The following is a 21557-nucleotide window of genomic DNA, read 5'->3' as shown; positions in this document are numbered from 1 at the left end:
TTTGGATAACCCGTGAGCTCTTCTTTTTCTTCTCTCTGCTTCGTGTTATAAAACTGGTATTTCGGAAGTACAACCCCCTCCTGATGCAATCAGATTAGCAGAGGCGGTACATAATCCTATATGAGGAAGACGCACATACAGAAACTCGAAGGAGGCTGCAACGTGTCCACAACTAGTTGGGCTCTGAATTTTTTGGCTCTGCATTAAGTTCTCAAGCGTGTACCATTGCCTGGATAAATCAGAAGATATCAGCTCAAAGCTCTTAACTGCTGAACTTCAGTTCGAGAGATTCAGCAGTGAAACGGGATATAGGTTTTTGTTGCAGTTATGAAGGTAATTATTCAAAACGTTTCTGACTTGTACGTGTGCCTTAATGAACCATATGGGAAAAGTGGCTGATTGAGTCTCCCAAAACGGAAAGCTGTTTCTGTGTTGCTTTGCACTTTGTGTCTGATTTTTTTTATTGACCTACCTTAGCCCTGCGGTTTGGCAGTTTGTAGCCCTCATCTGGTTTTATTTTGGGCTTTTTTTTCAACTGACTGCAGAGGAAGAAGCCCTTCTAGTTAACTACAAGTACAGGAAAAAGGAAGGCATGCAACTGGTTGCTGCGTGTTGGTGCTTATGTGGTCACTTCCATTATTAAAATACAATTTGCAGAATGAGAGTTTGTTTTTAAAGGGTACTCGGCGGCGGCGTGTAACCAGCATGGACAACTTTCAGCACAAAAATACAGCCTAGTGGAAAGTGTCTTATTATGCATGCAAAAGCATTTTATGTAGGAAATATGGAAAAATAAGTATAATAATTCAGAGACTAGCGGTGCTCTGGGAAACGGAAACAGCAGTTGATTTCCTAGCCACCTACGTAGTTAAACTTTTGCTTTTTAAACACTGTAGTTTAAGCACAGCTCAATTGCTTCCTTCTCAGTTCCTTCAGGACAAAGAATACACACGTCACACTCGCAGCCAGATCAGTTTACTGACTTTGTGGCAGAGGTTTGGATCTAAACAATGTGGAAACAGTGCTGATCTTTCAAGCTTCTTGGAGATACACTGTTGCCTCCTACCTTCATTCCTCAGACTCTTAAATTTGGTATTCTGTGATTAACGTGAAGAATGGTATTAATTTTGGTGCACAAGATGATTTACGGGAGTGGATGCTGCTGTAGATGGTACCAAGAATGACACTTAAGTGGTGTTTTATAAAGCTAACGGCAGGTGGCTGCTTTTTGTTTTCAGTACCTGCTATTGAACTGGAGACAATTCCTGAAAAGTGCCTGTGTATTTTTCTAACTATTCAGATTAATTTATGTAATAGCAATCAGAACTGGATTTTCCACTAGACCAGGTAGACACCTGGCCTGAGAGGTTGCTTGTAGCACTTCAATATTCTCAGTTGGAGTGAGCAGACCCACCAAAAGGAGAGAGAAAGAGAGACAAGCTCTTACTGCCTCCTTGCAGTGTGTTTGTGGTGTTCTGCATGCCTGGTGTAGGTTGTTTTGCCCTCCAGATGTTTGGAAACAGTTGCCTGCTTGTTGCTGCAAGTTCAGAGGAGAGGTGTGTCACAAAGTACAGCTAATGAATGGAAGAAAATGACTCCTAGAGCACTGGCTGCTAGAGGAAATGCTGCCTGATCTGGCTGCCAGGAAGCTAGTACTGGCTGGAGATGAGATGGTTTTGGTTACATTAGACTGCATGGGATTTGTGGCCTGCTAGACAATGGGAGTTGAAGGTAGAGAGGGATGCTGAGCAGAATAGGGTGAGAATGTCTGGTAGACAGGGGGGGGGGCATAGGAGTCAACTTTTCAAAATTATTGGGGGTGCTAAGCCCAATGGAAATGACCCCTCCCTGGACACATACAAGGAATTTTCTCAATATTGGGGGTGCTCAAGCACCCACAGAGTCAGCTCCAATGGGGGGGGGGGGGGTGCTGAATAGATGGAAAGCAAAAAAAAGGGGGGGTGACATAGCAAGTAGAGGAAGAGAGGGGGACCTAGTCATGCAGGACAGAAGGAAAGGCTGGAGAGAGGGCTACAAGGTGTTAGGAGGGAACAAAAAGGGATGCTGAGGAGATAGGATGGTATATAGGGAAAGAGAGACATGGTCACACTGGATGGGGGGGGGGGGGGGGGGATAGGTCTGGTCACATGGGGAGGTTGGAGGGGGAAAGTCAGTACTGTTTTTAAGGTTGACTTGAGGAGAGACCGAGCAGAATGGCATTGGGATTTCTCTTGCTATGACTTTGAGCTGATTCTTGTGTCAGAGGTGAGATGGGGACATTATTTGGAGGCCTCAGCTTCCTCTTATTGATAATGTAGTAAACTGGGGTGGGGAGGGGCAACACAGAAGATTATTTATTTATTTAGTTAGTTGTTCCTATATTTAACCCGCTCTACTGATAATGCCCAGAACAGGTTACAGATGTACATACATAATCACAGTCTGTAAACATTGGTAACAATGACTGCTCCTTACTGTCTATCTATCAACTAGAATGTAAGTTGCACTGAGCTGGGACTTTCTGTTCTATGAACGTATACAGTGCTGAATATACTTTGTAGTGCCATATAAATATTTAATAGTAGTGAGGTCTCCAAACGTATGGGTTTTGATATAGGTAACATCCTAGGCACTCTGTATATGAAGATTCTAGTAATTTCCGGACTTTTTACTTACTGTCCATTTTCACCTGTTGCAGATTTAAAACAATTTAGAAATGTGTCTGGTGGCTGCCTCTTTACTTATGTTGTAGTTGGGTGACCATGGTGGTACTTTATCTCATAGTCAATCTGCTCATCTTCCAGGACTTACTGGTGGGGGAAGAACTATAATTTGGGATTCTTTGTGTTGAAAACTCATTTTTCTCCACTTACATGGTTTCTTTGGCATAGCATTTATTAAGCTTGTGTTCAAAATAGGGCGAAGGAGACTTTTGTCATTGTTCTTTGAACATCCTTCCTCCCAAAGATCAAGTGTATGTTGAATTCATAGCCACTGACGCATTTGGGATGGGTGAGGGTGTATTTACTTTGAATTCCGTGTATATGTATGTTTTAAATTAATTCTATTTATGGAGATATTTTATGTCTTTTTCACTGACAGGGGACTCGGTCTCCTTTTTACAAGTGGCAACCAAATTCTGCATTTTCACTAATATCTGCTGTCATAAAAGTAACCTTTTGTTTGTTATTGGTGGTGTATTACTTATCGAGAGGGTAAGAAGGTAGCGTTCTACCTGTTTGGAGGCAAAACATCAAAAAAGACACTCAGGGCCCTGCTGACTAAGCTGCGCTAGAGGCGCGTTAGTGCTTTTAGCACGGGCTAACCATTAGCGCTCGCTAACTGCGTAGGTGTCCACAATATTCCTATGGGTGCCTACACAGCACGTGCTAATTTTGTGCATGCGCTAAAAACGCTAGCGCAACTTAGTAAACAGAGCCCTTAAGCTTTCTCCCAGGCAATACTGAAATCAGTAGCTGCAAGGTGGCAAAGAACGTATTGCAACTAATTAAATCTCCAGTAGGAGGCATGTTCTTTACTCCAATGAATGCATGAATACATGCAGATGGTATACACGACATGCAAGATACCAGCGTTTTGCAGAAGCTGGGGGCATGCTCTTCTGAGTCAGGGCAAAAGAGAAGTTGGGAATAAAGCTCAGAATGGAGGGGGCTAACAAAAATGTCTGGTAAGATAGATAGTTAAAAATAAGGACAGACTGTTCAAAATAGGGAAGATAGAAAATGTAGCTAGGAAAGATGGAAATAAACACAATGACACACTACACATGCTTTTCTATTGCAAACAATGGGACCATGCCCACAGCACAGAAGGAAACAAACACCACAGAGCACATGCACTTGAAGAGTTGGGACAAAGAGCAAACAGAAAATAAGACTGGAGTATACAGCAGGTACCATACCAGTATGCACTTGAAAACACAGAGACGGTGAATTTGTTAGACGACAACAATTGAAGAGGGAAATGGTTGGCAGACTCTTTTCAATCAGCCAGGTCTGTGTTCTGATTACAGTGGTGTAGCCACAGGGGGAGTCTGGGCCCCTCCCCCCACTTTGGGTTCAGGCCACCCCAAAATTGTGGCACTGTCTGCTACTCTGGTTCGTAGGGGTTCCCAAGCCTAGTGGAATAGGTACTCCGCCAGTGGCCTGGCAGTTGTGGCATTTTCCATGGCCTCTCCCTCCGCACATGCTTAGTGTTTGTGAAAACCGGGCATATGTGGTGGGGGAAGGGCCCAGTGCAGCAGCGCACCATGGAAAGTGTCAACATATTGCCAGGCTGCCCTCCCCCCAGCTCAGGTAATTGGAGCTCAGGGTAGGAGCACAGAAAACAGGGCAAGAACAGAGAGCAGGAGGATGGGGTAAACTTTTGTGCCCCTCCCACTTTAGGCTCAGGCCCCCTCCCAAATTAAAGGTCTGCTGTGTAACTGGTTATGAGACCTATCCTTGTCAGGTTTTCAGGATTACTGTAATGGATATGCCTGAGATAAATCTTCGTATACTGGAGACCAGTTGACAGGGCTAGTGCAAGGGTAGGTGTCTTAGAATAACCTTCAGCCTTGTGCTCCACCAATTCAGGCCCCTTAGGCCTCCCAGCAATCATGATCGTTCCCACACCAGCCTTTCCTACTGATAAAAGTACCCCTCTTTTCTTTTACTTTGTCTGGTTGTCAGAACCCATTGTTTTGGTTTGATTACACCTGCTTTTCCCCCTCCCCTCCCCAAACAAGCTGTTGCCCTAGGTGACTGCTGAATCATGCCTAATGGTTGGGTTGGCCCTGCCAGATGTATGTAGATTCATTTTATGCATATTATTTGGGTAATCCCGAAAAGCTGAACAGCTAGGTGTGCCTCCAGAAGTTGGGGTCATTGTTTACAAACTGGTCGTGGAGCGTTGCCTAGCCCAGTGGTTCTCAATGTGTTTGTTTGGTTTTCAGGGTATCCACAATGAATATACGAGGTACAAATTTGCATGAACTGCCTCCATTGTATGCATATCTTGCTCATGTGTACTCATTGAGGATATCCTGAAAATCATACTGACTAGAAAATATTCCAAGACTAGCTTGTGAAACACTGCTCTGGACTCTTGTGGGTCCTCTGTCAATTAGCAGGGCAGCATTTCTTTCATCACTGAGGTCTTCTGATACCCAAGAGGCAGGATTCGGCATTCTGACTTATGGGCCAGAGAAAGCATTAGGCTCTTTCCTGGAGACCCATTGTATGCAAATCTGTGTCATGCATATTCACTGTGGTAATACAAACTGGCTCGGTGTGTCTCCAGGAGAGGGTTAAGAAGCACTGGTCCAAAGCAGTGCTCCTTAATCTAGTTTTGAAGGACTGTCTGGCATGGTTGGCTCAAGGGTACCTAGATGAACCTTCAGCTCTGTACCCCCTGCACCCCTCAGGAGCAGCTCAAGGCCATTCTCCCTCGTGTTCAGCTTCAGTTCTTCCCTACCCCCACCATAGTTCAGCATCTCCACTTGCCTTCCGTATTTGTACCCCTGCTGCATCCACTTAGATGCTTGGTATAAAAGGCATCTCCAGCCCCAACCACAACCTTTCTCTCCTGTCTTCCGCTACCACCTTCACTACTGCTGCTGGTTCCTGGAACTAGCAGTGGTATTTAAAAAAAAAAAAAATGTGCGGAGATGTTTCCTCTGGAGACAGGCCAAATTTTTTCCACAATTCTGCAAATACTATTCCATTAAATATATTGTGTCATTTTGACACATAATTCCCTGGAGAGTATCCAGTATACATAATATCATCAGTAACAGAGGTACTATTTATTTATTGGGATTTATTAACCACCTTTATGAAGAGATTCAAACAGGTGGAAGGCTGCTGGTGCATCTGCACCAGAGACACAGTGAAACGGGTCCTTCTTTACTGTGCTCAAAAGTAACTCCACTTTCCCTTTATTGCTGTGCCACACCCAATCCCTCCCCACCTTAAGTTTCCCAAACAGCTGGATCACCAACCACCTATGTATATGCAGCAACTGTCCCACCAATTCCCTTAGCTTAGCCTTGTCAGAGTTGCTTAGGCCTTTTCCCCTTCTCCCCTTTTCCAGTGCTGCAACTCTGCAGATCTTAAAAACTGAGTGCACAGCATGCACTGCTATGTCCCACCCTTCCGATGCAAACTTCCTGTCAGAAGGGGCTGGACATGACAGGCCTTTGCATCTATTTAACATTCTCTAATTCCTTTTTCACATAACCAGCAGTGCCTCTCAGCATTCCCTTATCTCTCTCTCTCTCTGTCTGCCTCCTCCCCATCTTTATGCAAATTCTCTCTCCTTCCATTGGCTGTGGTATGGCTAAGCACTGTTCCTTTCAGTGGGGTTGGGGTCCTCTGACACAGCTCAGCACACTCCATTGGGAGAGTGGTGGTGCTAGGAGGTGCTGCTTTGCCAGGGGAAGGATGGGGTCCTCCTACAGCACAGATGAGCACTGGTTCCTTTGCCAGCAGCTCTGGGAACAACTCCAGCCATGTGCATTCCTGAATTTCACAGCAGCTGTGCTTGTGGAATAAGTTAATTTAGCCATTTTCAGTCATGCCCTGTGATGGTGCTCTGGAAGAGGAAAGGTCATGTGAGTGGATTATGACAGAGCAACCACTCCTGTGACTCAAAATGGATTGAGAGTGACTGTCAGAAGCTCCATGATTGACCAGTTTATTGCAATCTACCAGTTGATACTGTTCAATGCAATTTTTCAAGGATATCAGGCAAGGCTGTTTATGTTTTTTTTTAATCAAAACTCAATTTTATTATGTAAACTTTTTCAAGTTAGCTAATCATCAGCTGATAAAAGCAAACACTTGTATAAAACAAAATGAAATGATAATAACACTGACTAACTTTTTAAAAGAAAAGTTGTCTCAGATTCTTTTCACTATAAAGCTATGATCTTTTGAGGAAAAAATACGTAACAGGATTGATAAAACCTTAAGACTATTAATTTGCTTTGGGAAAAAAATGCCAATATAATAACACAGAAACAGAGAAAATAAAGGCAGATAAGGACCTCAAGGCCTGTTTAGTCTGTCTAATGCCATGCCTGCTGCTGTGCTATGAACACGTTAATCTTTTGCTTTTCCCTTATGTCATCATAACCAGGAATCTCTGTGCTAGTGCATCATGGATGTTCTGTTGGTTCTGTAAATACACAGGGCCTGATATTCAGCTGGGGTGGGCAGCGTGTTTGCTGTCCGTCGCCGGCGTTAAACCCGGATATTCAGTGCCGCACTGTGTCCAGCGACCGGCATTGAATATCCGGATTTATTTTGCCTGCTATAAAGTTAACTGGGTATGCCGATATTCAGCGCTGACCGGTTAACTTTTTAGTGGTTAAGGATAGGCCTGCTATTTAAGCGGCCTATTTTGACCACTCAACATAGCCGATTCGGCGCTGAATATCCGTATCTAACTGGCTTTGTCACATGATATAGCTGTGTAATGGCTAGCCACTAACTGGGATATTCAGCGGGAGATAACCGGTTATCTCCTGCTGAATATCTGCAGTTAGGTGCTTAACCCTCTGATAGTGTTATTTAACCGGCCAGGAATGGGTTGCTGGCCAGTTAAGTAGCACTTAACTGACTAGCTACGAATATTCAGTGGGGGATAGTCAGCTATTTTCTTCTGAATATTTGCAGGCAGTGCATAACAGCTAACTGGCTAAATTGCATGATATAGCCAGCTAGCCGCAAATATTCAGATGCTGGCCAGCTAAGTTTCGCGGCCAAATTGGGCTGCTATGAACTTAGCCAGCCAGCACAGAATATGGACTCAGTGGCTAAGTTTATAGCAGCCCAAAATAAACCAGATATTGAATGCTGGTCACCAGAAATGGGCCGGAATTGAATATCCAGGCTCACCGTCAACCGCAGGAGTTAGCAGGGCTGCCTCCCACAGCCTGACTATCAGCCCCTTAAACCCTAGTTAATCAGCCAGGAACTGTTCCTGGCTGGTTAAATAGCTTTGGATATCAGGGGGACAGTGCCTATTTGAGCTACAATGGGTTTTCTGTAACCACAAAACTAATGCAGTAACTATTGGGGACATTCCTTGCATTTTTCAATACGGGTACCTTGTTAAAATTCCTTTAGCGTGTGGTATTGAGGTAGCAGTTAATGTGGAACCACTTGCTGCCTCCTATTTAGGAGCAGGTAGCTGGTTCAGAGCTAACCATGTGGTAAGTGTTGCAATCTCTCTATACTCATAACCCCGCACATCCCTACTAGTTACACCCTTTAGCAAAAAAATGCTATTAATGCACAGTTTTGCACATAGTAATTGCTAAAATACTGCAAAAGCGTATACCAGGTTTGCGTGTTGGCTGTTACTGCATACTAACTGCCTAACTCATGTATATTAAAGAATTCTCTAACTAAATAAATATTCATTTATTGAAAATTTTGAATTAAATATTGGAACATTAACATCAAGGATTCTGATTCACTAGAGCTCTTTTCCCATTCTGTGCCTATTGAAGGATCCTTGATGACTTGGCATATTTCCTTCAGCTTCCTAACCCTTTCCTTGTGGAACGCTCTTATCATTTGAGCTTAATGTTGGAAAGCATGCCAAGTTCAAAAGTAGCCTTAAGATCTGGCTTGTTTCCCAGGCTTGTGGACAATCTGGATATGTTGAATAGCTAACATGTATGATGAGATAAATGTCCAGGGGAGGTCAGGCCACAGGGTCATGGGAGGCTGCAGCTTGTAAATTCTCTGCTGTTTGAGCCCCCTTTCTGTTGTAATTTCTCTCTCTCTTCATTATCACAGTGGCACCGCTTGTGTGTTTTCTGCATCACCAGGTTATTTCTTTTTAACTCCGATCGGCTATTGGTGTATGTGTTTACTCTTTTATTCATTTTGTAAAATGCCTTGCTGATTAATTGCAAAAGGTGGTGAAGCAAACCAGTGAGCTCAAATTCACTGAACTGGGCTAGCTTTAGATGTATAGCACCGATCATTTTTTCAATGGGTGTGCAACACTGCTTAATCCTATTGCTGCTGATATTACTGTTTTCTTAGTGCTGCAAGACACACACAGTCTACTTGGTACATTTGCCTCAAAATGAATTCCAAACAAGTCTTAATGGAACTGGTGTTGCAGGAGTCAAATTCAGAAGTTGTTTGAATAATACAGAGCCGAAATCAGCACCAACTACCTTTTTTTACTTACAATAGTATATTTATAGATCAAAAGAAAAACATCTTGCCTTTATTTTTCTGTTACAATAGTAATAAAAAAGAAAGTGGGCCTGGTGCAAACTTTCTGAGACAACACATATCCCATTGTGAGGAGATTTATAGAACACTGCCCCTCACCCTTAAAAATAGTCCCTCAGATTGCCTGAGCCACCTTAAGAACACTAGTCCTGCCGTGGGAGGAAGTGAGCTGGGAAGGATGGAGTTGGAACCAGAAAGTATAAATGATAGGGCCAGATTGAGGTTAGAGAGGTCCAGGTAGGGTTACCATATTTGCCGTAAGGAAAAAGAGGAGACATGCCCCCTGTTGTACTTCTGCCCTGCTCCTTTCATACCATGACCTGTTCCCTTTCACACATGACCTCGCCCCCTGTTACTTTGACCCCCCAAAAAGAAAGCCAGATTCCCTCAAAAGAAAGCCAGATTCCCTCTTCTCCCCCATGTATATCCCCTCCCCAATTTTCCAGCTTCCCTCCATCCACATGACTCCATTCACTACCCCTCCATTCCCCTCCCCTCCAGTACCTTATTGTAGTGCCCTGGTGGTCTAGTGGTGTCTTCAGGGCAGGAATGAACCCCATAATTCCTGCCCAGTGTGGCTGTGGACCTCTCCTGCTCTCGGCGCTGATTCAAAATGGCTGCCGAGAGTTCAAGCAGTGACCTTGCAAGACTTCTGTGGAAGGATCAGTTTTTGGTCCAATTGTTTTTAACATTTCTGAAAGCAATATTGTGGAACAGCTGTCTGGTAAGATTTGCCTATTTGCTAATGATACCAAAATCTGCAATAGGGTAGACACCCCTTGATGGTGTGGATAACATGAGGAGGCACCTAGCAAAGCTTGAAGAATGTGCCAGAATTTGGCAGCTAAGATTTAATGCTAAAAAATGGAGGGTCATGCATTTGAGCAACAAAAACCCAAAGGAGCAGTACATTATAGGGGTGAAGTACTTCTGCGCATGAAAGAGGAGCAGCACTTGGGAGTGATTATATGTGATAATCTTAAGGTGGCCAAACAGAAAAGACACCAGCAAAAGCTAGAATGGTGTTTGGGTCTATAGGGAGATGAATGACCAAGAGGAACAAGGAGATGATAATGCTGGTGTATGTCTCTGGTGAGACCTCATTTACAGTACTGTGTACAATTCTGGAGACTGCACATTCAGGAATATATAAACAGTATGGAGTTGGTCTAGAGGAAGGCTACCAAAATGCCATTTTATAAACTTTTTTCTGCATATAAATTCTGTTTTACCCAAGGAAAAGGGCATTCACAAAATTACATCAGTGGCTACATGCAGATACTGTTAAGCAGTCATGAAGAATGTTCACACCTACTTTTATAGAATCTGAGGCTAGGCATGTATGAGGAAGGAATTTGGATAGAGCACAGGTGCAGTCATGAAGTACACACATGCATTTGAATATACATTTATACCAACTTCCAAGCAGGTGTGTATGTAAGTAAGTGAATGTACACACAGTTGTTGCACATTTTTTGAGGCTAATTTTTAAATATGAAATTTGTTTTATTAAATGGATCCATTAGTACAAATTACAGATATACGTCAGTTGAACAAACCATGAAAAACTCCACTGAATAAACTTCAAAGTCCACATACTGATCCACAAGATCCTTTACGGAGAATGTCCAAGTTACTTGAACAATCTAATCGACCTGCCAGCCAGGAACGGGTCCAAATCTTCTCATACATATCTCAATCTTCACCTTCCTAACTGCAAAGGTCTCAAATACAAAATTTACTACGCATCCAACTTCTTCGTAATAGGCAGCCAAATCTGGAATGCCATACCAAGATACATCCGAACAACCAACGAACATCTACCATTCCGAAAGCTGCTGAAAACATACCTCTTCAAACAAGCCTACCCAAATGACCCAACTAATCCACACCACTAACACTACCATAACTCATTCCTTCCCCTCACATCTCTCCCTCTTACCCTTCTCTATACAATTGTGTTATCCATGTCCTACTTTGTACCCATTCATTATGTTACCTCTAGGATACTATTGTACCCATACATTGTGTTATCTCTGCTATATTTTGTATGCATACATTGTAAGCTGCACTGAACCTGCTATCGAGCGGGGTATAAATGCTATAAATAAATAAATAAATAAATAACAATGCAAAGTATAAAAGGCATTTCCATACTGGGCCAGACCAATGGTCCATCTAGCCCAGTATCCTGCTTCCAGCAGTGGCCAATTCAGCTCACAAATACCTGACAATCCTAAATAGTAGAAAGATTCCTGCTACTGATCCCAGGGACACGCAGTGGCTTTCCCTGTCTGTCTCAACAGCAGATTATGGACTTTTTTCCTGCAGGAATTTGTCCAAACTTTTTTAAAACCCAGATACACTGTCCGCTGATACTATATCCTCTAGCAATGAGTTCTGGAGCTTAACTATTCGTTGTATTAAAAAAATATATATTTCCTCTTGTTCTTTTTAAAGGTAGTAATATGTAACTTCTTTGAATGTCCTTTAGTCTTTATATTTTTTGAAAGAGTAAAAAATTGATTGTATATTTTTACCTGTTTTGTACCACTCAGTATTTTGGAGACCTCTATCATATCCCCCATCAGAATCCTAACCTCTTAAGCCTTTCCTCATATGAGAGGACGTCTATCCCCTTAATCATTTTGGTCACCCTTCTTTGAATCTTTTTTAATTCTGATATATCTTTTTTATCTCACTCGTTTGTTTGTCAACTGCTGATGGCAACTGCTCCATCTATTTTGACAAAGGTTTTTGCCTTGATTGTTTTGACACCCAGTGGATTGTGCATCAATTATTTGTCCATTCTTTCCACTTACACACTTCAAATTTCTGACCCCTGATGCAGGTGGCTGTGTCCACCGAAACACGGCCCCTGTCAGGTCAGTTTCTACTGGTGCTTTCTCAATAAAGTATTTGATAACGTCTCCGAGGCTGATTGTCATTCGTGTCATCTTCTACTCCTCTTTTGTTCCCCTGTTGTTTCGACGTAGAGGCCTATTCTTGTTTTGTTTGACTTGACATTAAAAGTTTTCAGAAATCACAATAAACTGTGATGTGTAATTGCATTAACTTTGATTCTGTCATTTTAAATTATTTATGAAGAGAGCAACTAATTTGATAATCTCTGAGTAAGCAGAAACTGCAAAACATAGCACTGCCTTGGAGAACGATAAGATTTTTTTTTTTGTTGCTCTATTTTTGGATTGTTTAATAATATGGAGAAACAGTGAGTACATTTATTATGCCTTTTAAAAACAGCATATTGACATAAAGGAGGGTTTTCTCATGTGTGATGATGAATCTGACGACCACTAATTTATAAGTAGCTTTTAGGTTTGAGCGTGTGTTTATGTTGATATTATTTTAAAACAAAAGGAAAAAAAATAAGGCTTCTAGTCTTACATTTGATATGAACCAATCCAGAACCTTGTTTTCAGACTGAAATTTTTCCAGTGCACTAGGTATTGCATTCTGGTGGAATACTCTGAACCTCAAAATCTCCGTCACCTCAAATTCTGGCTTCCCATCCACCAGAATGGGATCTGAAGAACCCTTTGCCTGCCAAAAGCATCAGACAAGATGGGTTACAATAAAGACACATGAGAGATGGAGGGTAGCTTTAGGGAGTCTGGAAGCTGGTGATGAACTGCTTTTTTTTTTTTGTGATTGCTTAAGACTGAATGAGTCTAGGAACCAATTTACATGAGTTTCTGATGCATATTCCTTGTGAGTAACCAAAGTTGATTGCCCACATTTGAACTGTCTGTGGTGGCCTCCCTCCTCTTCCATCGGCGCTGCCTGCAAAATGGCAGCGCCCAGCCCTGCCCAGTGCATCCTGAGATGCACTGGGTGGAGCTTCAGACCATAAGGGCAGCGTCCAGCCCTGCCCAGTGCATCTTTGGCGCACTGGTCACTGATCATTGGGAATGAATAGGTTTAGCATGTATTTGCATGCTACTTGCGCTAACAACCCTGTTTTGCATGCATTTGCATGCTAAATGCGTTCAGAGCCTGCAAGCTTGTTGTTTCACTTGCTCGGGGGCGCTGATCATGGGGCAGTAGCAAACGCAGGCGCTAGTATGGCGCTAACAGCCCCTAGCGCCTGCATTTGCTTCTGATCATCTGCCCATCAGTGCTGGTTCTGTCATGCTTGAGGGCAGCAATTTTGGAGACAGAGTCAGCAAGGCTGGCTGTTCTCTGGTGCAAACCCATTTCCTGCAACTCCTTAATGCTGCATTTTCCTTCTGCATGAAATGCATCTTCTGATATTGCAGCCTCCTCCTCCCCTCCCCTCCCCCCCCATCAGCAGTCATCCAGTGCTTTTTTTTTTTTTAATGATGCATTAATAATAGTTTTTATTAATTTGACTGCGTTCTTTTTACCAGATAATATCGTTGTTTCTGTGGATCGATATTTTTCTTGAGTTCACTTAGGATCTTTCTTCCAGCATTTTAGTGAAGTAATTAGTAGCCAGTTGAGACGTTTTGCTGTTCCCATTCCCTAATATGAAAGTAAACGTGTAAAAGTAATATTTTATTATAACGCTTGCAAACTGTCTATATCATAATATACAGTGCGTAGTGGGGCTGGACTGGACTTGAAATGTATAATTTGTTTCCGAATGACACTTCTATTTAAATTTAGCTGGTCTGGTCATACACTTAAGAATAGCACTGCCCTACTCTATTAAGTCCCAGTTTATATGTTTAAAATATTCACAATAAAAAAAAAATAGTACTATATTGGTGTAATATATATTTATGTCGCAGCTTATTCTTTTAATTCTGTATAGAAATGGACACGTGCAGTTGCTAGGTTAAAAGAACACCCGCCTCTCCTGTTATAAGTGACAGAGGAGGAGAAACACGTGGATATTTCCAACACAATGCAGTCTAAAGACGGAAAATTATTGTGACAGATTCCATGACGGACGTGTTTTTGTTGTGTAACCTTGTGGCTACCATTTTTGCAGCCTGCCCCAGCCACTAACAACCAGCAATCTCGTGTGGATCTGAAGCAGAAACAGTACCTACGCTTTCATCATGGCAAGCCAGAAGGCAGATCCAGGAGCAGCCTTCCATTGTAAGGTACAATGGTTTCCCTCTTCTTCCCGGATTCGATGTTAGGCGTCTCTCGGGAGGCTTGTGACTTCCGTTGATCGTAATAAAAGACGCCACTAAAGGAGATCATTAAAGCAACTGATCAAAGCCATGGAGATATTGCAGCTTTTCAGGTCGGAGTCGTGATGGATGGTGAAGGGGTACAGCTCTACCTGGCATGCTTGTGGAAGTGGCAATTTCCCTGTAATATTTTGGGGCGATTTCCTGCCCCTGCTCCCTTGCGGTTATTCGATGGAGACAAAGGTTTATTGGCCGGGGAGGGGGGGTGGGGGGTTGTTTTCTGCTGGCCTGTTACCTCCCGCCTCCTCATAATTTAAATATTTATTTATGGTTCTACTTTGCTTTGCTGCATTAGCGTTTGTCTCAGGAGAATTCTGTATCCTGCTGCCCATAACATTCTGTTTCTGACCGAGTTTACCTTTTTTTTCCCCTTTAATGTTAATTTGGGGAAGCAGTCCCCCTATTTTCTGGTAGAAGAATGATGTTCCTCCACGCCTTGTTCTCTCTCTCTCGCTCCCTCCTTCTAAAGAAGAGCCATTTTACTTCTTTAACCTTTTTCTTTGATCTCTTCTGTATAAAGTTCTCTCCCGCTTTTCAAAGGATTCCGCCCCTCCCCACATTGAATCCTCACCTGGTTGAGTCCCATTCTTTCTTTTTTTCCTTTTTGTACCTGTAAAGAATTTTTTGGAGTAGCTTTCCTTTCTTTAATTGCATTCCTTCTGGCATACAGACAGATGCATTTTTCTTCCTTAAGTAGGAACATCTATTTAAGCCTTTTTTTCTAATTCATAAGGTCTTTTCCTTCTTCGGTTCCCCCTCCCCCAGCTGTATAATTTGTTAGTTTCTTGTTTATCTTCCTGTTTAGAGCAGAGAATGGTAATTGTCATGTTAATCCACTTGAATGTGTAGAAATAAGGGTCAGCAATCAAGCTGTATGTGATACCTTTTTATTGGACTATTTAAAAACATTAGGAAAGAGAGATGAGAACTGGGAGATAGAGGGGAAATTCTGAGCATAGGAGGATTTAGGGAGATGGAAGGGAGGCAAATGAAGATGGAATGGAGATGCTGGACAGGGGGGCATAGGAAGATGTTGAACACAGGGGCAAAGGTGACAGAAGCACATAGAGAAACAGAGGAGAGATTTTGGACATAAGAGAGCATGTGGAGACAGGGGGATATATAGGGAGAGAGAGCAGAGATACTAGCCATGGAAAGAAACAGAGAGATAGAGGGGAAATGCTGGACATGAGGGCATAAGAATGGACTAGAGATGCTGGACATGGGAAAGGATAGGGAAAGAGAGTGCAGATACCGGAAGTGGGAATTCAGAGACAAAAGGGATGATGGAAGGCAGATGCTGGATAAAGGGATGAGATAAGGAGAGAAGGGGAGAGAAAAAGGGGGAGATGCTGGACAGAAAAGAGGGAGATGCTGGACACAGGGAGGAGAGAGAGAGAGATGCTGGGCTTGGGGGGGGGGGGGGGAGAGATCCTGAACAAAGGGAAGGAATAGAGAGAGAAAGGGAGGGAGTTGCTGAAAGCAGGGAAGGGATGGGGAGGAGAGGAGAGAAATTCTGGGCACAGGGGATAGGGTGAGTGGGGGGAAACACTGGACAGAGGAAAAGAGAGCAAGAGAGGGAAATTGCTACATGGAAGGGACTGGAAAGAAAGAGAGATGCTAGACATGGGGGGAGGGGAAGAGTGAAATTAGAAATATGGGGAATGGTGGCTAGGATGAGGGAAAGAAATGAAAAGCTGTAGGTAGATGTAGTAAAAATAGTGCGATTGAGGAACAGATGATAAGGAGGAGGAGTGAAATCTTAGTGGATAGCGAGAGAAAATAATTAAACAGAAGCAAACCGAAAGGTAACGATCAATGTCTGAGATGGGTTTAGGAGAGCAAGTGAGGAAGATATGGGGGAAAGAAGTATCAGATGGACTTGAGGCCCTGGAGATTTAAGAGAAGACAGAGGAAAGCAGAAACTAGAGACTGAGGGGACAATGCACAAAGCTTACTATGCAAGGAGTGTTCAATTTTGACTGGTTCTACCCAGTTTAGTGTATGTTATAAAGAGTAATGCGCAAAGGGGTTCTGCGTTCATCTTTCCAATCGTGGTAGCAGGCAATGATAATCCTATGCAAATGTATTACAACGAGATGATTAGTATTAAAATGAGCATTCTGAGCAATGCTCAGAAAAGAGTGCCTATCATTAACGTGCAAAATTTTCCATGCGGTCCGGAGCAGTTGTGTGAGGGGACTTCTGTGAGAATCACTCTGTTTGCATTTTTCAATAGAAAAACTTGTCCAAGAGCAGAGCACAGCTTAGAGTGGTGGAGAAACAAGCCGGTGGGGGAAGGGAGGGTTCAGCAAGGATGAGATTTTGTTTTTTTTCAATAGCAAATTGCTCTGATGCTGGTTCCACATTCCTCCTGCAGCTTACTTGTTGCCCCTGATTATTTTGCTTGGGAATCTTCTCCTTGCTAAAAGCCCCCCCCCCCCCAGCTGACATCATAAGGGCTTTCCACAAGCGGATTGGCTGTCTGCTTGTTTCTCCACCCTCTCCCAGCTGACATCATAGGGCAGACAGCCAATTGGACATTTTTTTCTTTTGAAAATGAACCCAAAACGTAATGGTGAATGGTACAGATATTCACACCAAGCCACTATGTAGTGTGTATAACCCAATATAGGTGACTGCGATATACTGCTAAAGGAGTTGGGGACTGTAGATCACAAAAGTAAGTTGCTGTAAAAAATGAGATAAGATAAAGGCCACAGAAAAAAAAATTAGGGAACAGTGCACAAAACAAAGCCATCTTACTGCAGAAAAAAAGTAATGCCAGCTTAGATCATGCATTAGAGAGTTTGAAAAGAGGATTTCTCCTGATTCTTTCTTTAAAATCTGCTGGTCTTTATATAATTTGGAGCAGAAGGAAGTCCATGCAAGCCCCTAAGTGCTGGTAGTGAGAGGAATGTGTGTGAGTCAGAGCCAACCCAAAAGTAAAAGCACACATTAGTGCCTGTTTACTGCATTTAAATATAAGCGTTCCAAGTTAAAAAAAAAATGCTTATATTTAAAAGAACAGAAAACAGATTCCAATGTGTATATATTTAATGTGTGCTTCATTTTTGGGTTCGCAAGGCGCATGCACACAGGAGCTGAGCTTACTGTAAAACTCTTCCTCACATGTGCCAAGCACATCCTTCCCTTGCTTTCACTTTTATAGCGTGCATATAATTTGAATATCATTTCCTTTGAGCATTGGTGAGCTAGGTTTCAGCACTGTTCTGGTGGGATGGTTTCTGCACTGTTGGCTTACTGCAGCAGTTCTGAGCATCGGCAGGGACCGCTGCTTTTTAACATTTTTAAATGATCTAGAGATGAGAATAACTAGTGAGGTACTTAAATTTGCTGACAACACAAAGTTATTCAAAGTTGTTAAATCGAAAGAGGATTGTGAAAAATTGCAAGAGGACATTACGAGACTGGGCATCTAAATGACAGATGAGGTTTAATGTGAACAAGTACAAAGTGATGCATGTGGGAAAGAGGAACCCGAATTATAGTTATGTAATGCAAGATTCTACATTAGGATTCACCGACTGGAAAAGGGATCTAGGCGTCATTGTTGATGATAAGTTGAAACCCTCTGCTCACTGTGCAGTGGCGGCTAAGAAAGCAAATAGAATGTTAGGCATTATTAGAAAGGAATGGAAAATAAAAATGAAGATGTTATAATACCTTTGTATTGCTCCATGGTGCGACCACAGCTTGAATATTGTGTTCAATTCTGGTCACCGCATCTCAAAAAAGATATAGTGGAATTAGAAAAGGTACAGAGAAGGATAACAAAAACGATAAAGGGGATGGGACAGCTTCCCTATGAGGAAAGGCTAAAGTGGCTAGGGCTCTTCAGATTGGAGAAAAGATGGCTGAGGGGAAATATGATAAGAGGTCAATAAAATAATGAGTGGAATGGATAGACATGAATCGCTTGTTTACTCTTTCCAAAAATACTAGGACTAGGGGGCATGCAATGAAGCTAGAAATGTAAAATGAATCAGAGAAACCATTTCTTCACACAACATGTAATTAAACTCTGGAATTCGTTGCTAGAGAATGTAGTAAAAGCTGTTATCTTAGCGGGATGTAAAATATGTTTGTATGGCTTCCTAAAGGAAAAGTCCATAGACAATTATTAAAATGGACTTAGGAAAAATTCACTGCTTATTTCTAGAATAAGCAACATAAAATGTATTGTACTGTTTTAGGATCTTGCCAGGTACTTGTGACCTGGAAACAGGATGCTGGGCTTGATGAACCTTTGGTCTGGCCCAGGATGGCAATACTTATGTACTTCTGTACTTTAAGCAGAAAACTGTAATCGGTAATCAGTTACTTTCCTAAATGAGTAATTTAATTACTGTAACTGATTATTTTAAGCTGAGAAGTAACTAGTAACTAGCACAACACTGTTTGTTTGTAGCAACAACCATGAACACAACTGTTTATCACAAGCTTTACCAGCTGTGAGAAGATAGCACTGCCTACAATTCAGACCCCAGGGATTTCTAAAGTCAAATCACCGAAAACCAGAAGCTCAGCTTCGGTGCACTGTTACTGCACTCCTGGGGAAAATCTGCACCAGAATCTTTAAAATTTTGCATCTTTCAATAAGAAATTTTCAGCTTTTATGTTTAATAGTACTCTGATTAATACAGTCAGGGCAGTTTCTGTCATGCTTTACAGATTGGTGGTGCTGTTCCTAAAATATGGGATAGAGCATAAGCAAAACTAAACTATCGGGAAGCACATTTAAGTCCTACCTAGGAGTACTAGGATATGACTGCCCAAGGATATTATAATCAGCACTCAGGCTGTGCTGGCAAGTGATCTATGAAAATGCTTACCATTTTGGCACAAACAGTACATAGAGGTCAGCAGCAGTCTGAATAGGCTTCCTGCACTCCTGCCAGGTCTGTAAGGTGCAGCAGTCTGCATAGCCAGATTTGAAGGGTATGCAGCCGCTGGAAGTCTGCCATGTTCCCTTAAAGAGAATGTTAGCCAAAAGCCAAGAGTTGAGGGTAACCTGACCTGAAGAAGAGTGGAGACATTACAGGTGCTGTGAACCCTATGTAGGGAAGGAGTAACTCTGTCAAACTTTGCCCCATGAATTAACTTCACAGCAGTTTTCTTTGTTTTCTGAGATCCCCCTGAAACTGATGTCATTCGCTTCCTCTCACAATTTACACTGAGCACATAGGGTTTCTTTTGTAGTCTTATGTAGCTCCCCCATTGTCTCTTCATGCTTCTCCAGCTGGCCTTCTGTCTCACTAATTCACCTGCCTAAAACACAAATCTTTGTCCGGAGGATCTCCACCCACATCTTGGCTTTGGACTTCAATGATCCCAACTCAGCTTTAATTTCTATAGCCCATTGTTTTAAATTGTCATGCATTTGCATTACCTGTTGGGATGCCTCCTCAGTGTTAGGTTAACTTGCCCCCCTGCTGAACGCTAGCTCTGCCACCATTTTTCAGCCTGTCAGAGCACCCAGTACCTTGAATCTGACACTCCCAAGTCTGTCATATGTCCCTTCTTTGCCATCTAGTAGAAGGTGATGCGAGTTGGGGGAGAACATCACCTGAACGGGGTACTCGATTTTACTTTGTTTTAACACGGGTGAGATGCCTTTTTTTTCCAGACTTATCAGAATGTTGATATGTATCGATTATATAATTAGAAAAGTTTTGAATTGGAAACAGTCTTTGTAGCCAGCACTGTTTACATATTTGAATATTCAGAAAAGTTTGGAACTGGAATTAGAAGTTTGGAATTGGAATGAAAGTTTAAAAGCACATTAGTAGAAACACAAAGTGAACATAATATGTGTGCAGGTATTAGATGCACATGAAAGATTACACAAAAATGGCTCTGGGAGCTTTTTTTTTTTTAAATGACCAGTGAAATAAACTGAGACATTTCAGTGTTAATCTCTTTACAGGGAAAGGGAAATGGGACTTGATATACTGCCTTTCTGTGGTATTTTGCAACTACATTCAAAGTGGTTTACATATATACAGGTACTTATTTTGTACTTGGGGCAATGGAGGGTTAAGTGACTTGCCCAGAGTCACAAGGAGCTGTAGTGGGAATCAAATCCAGTTCCCCAGGATCAAAATCTGCTGCACTAACCACTAGGCTACTCCTCCACTGGAGTCTTCTCAGGTCTTTTTCTCCCATCCAGCTATATGATGACTATAATGAAACTGTAATTTTAGATTTTTTTTTGAGGTTTGACTGTTTTTCAATCTGACTGCCTTCTGGTTTTCAATAGCATTAGCATTTATACTAGGTTTTAACAGATGTAAGTCTAGCATCAAAAGTCAGGCATGGGAATTGGCGATAAGCATGATTCTGTAGTGGGTGCACACCCTTTTTAGAATCACAGTTAGAGATGATTTTTTGCAGTGCCAAATTCTGAGTGCCATTTATACAATTCTCCCCCAAAATGCCTTTAAGGCAATTATACCTCATTGACATGTAGTAGTTGTTTTTTTTACTAAGTAGTCCATTGGAAACTTCTGTGTGTAAAGTTTTTTTTTTTTTTTAACCAGGCTTAGTTACATATGTGTCCTGATAGAAAGCATATGAGTGGAAAATTGCTACTTTTGCTGAAAATTCTCTGCACATTTTTACATTGGCCTCAAGAGTTGATAGCATGGGGCCATAGGAGCTGGCTCTGCCCACCATTGAGCAAATTACATGAGTGTGTCCAGGGGAGGGGTAGTTTCCCAGTCATTTTGAAAAGTTGGCTCCTATGCATGGGAACCTTTGAAAATTACCTCAGGGAAAAATACTTGTAGACAATTGTAGCTGCTTTTTCTGTGTACTTTGCTGAAGGAACACATGTGTAATTTTGAAAATGCAAAACTTTGTATGCTGTTTCATCCCATGACTTGCCCTTGCCTCTAAACAATGTGAGAAAATTATTCATATTGTGAAACAGGGCACATAGTTTTACCCAAACTGAGAATAGGCAGTTTTCAAGGAACCCATTTCCGTGGGTAAAATGGCAACTTTTTACCAAAAGTGGGAAGATATAAAAATTGCCCTGTATGTTTGTAAAGGAACAATCCATATTTTGCTTAGCTGTTCTGATTGA

The 21557-nt window shown here is 42.1% G+C and overlaps 1 protein-coding gene across 2 annotated transcripts in view; it reads left to right on the top strand.

The window, feature by feature from the left end:
- The first annotated feature begins 134 nt into the window (after positions 1–134).
- The window catches only part of BCAT1 (branched chain amino acid transaminase 1), a 119106-nt gene continuing 97683 nt past the window's right edge, over positions 135–21557 (top strand). The window contains exon 1 of one of the 2 annotated variants that reach the window (XM_030213861.1): positions 135–333. In XM_030213861.1, coding sequence (XP_030069721.1) covers positions 328–333 — 6 coding nt within the window. In that variant the 5' untranslated portion in view covers positions 135–327. Of the gene's footprint in view, positions 334–14249; positions 14354–21557 lie in introns of those variants that run through there. The other variant, XM_030213859.1, reaches the window with a different exon arrangement.

Source organism: Microcaecilia unicolor, chromosome 9, assembly GCF_901765095.1.
Source record: "Microcaecilia unicolor chromosome 9, aMicUni1.1, whole genome shotgun sequence".
Classification (NCBI taxonomy): domain Eukaryota; kingdom Metazoa; phylum Chordata; class Amphibia; order Gymnophiona; family Siphonopidae; genus Microcaecilia; species Microcaecilia unicolor.
This window is presented reverse-complemented; position numbering and strand designations above follow the sequence as displayed.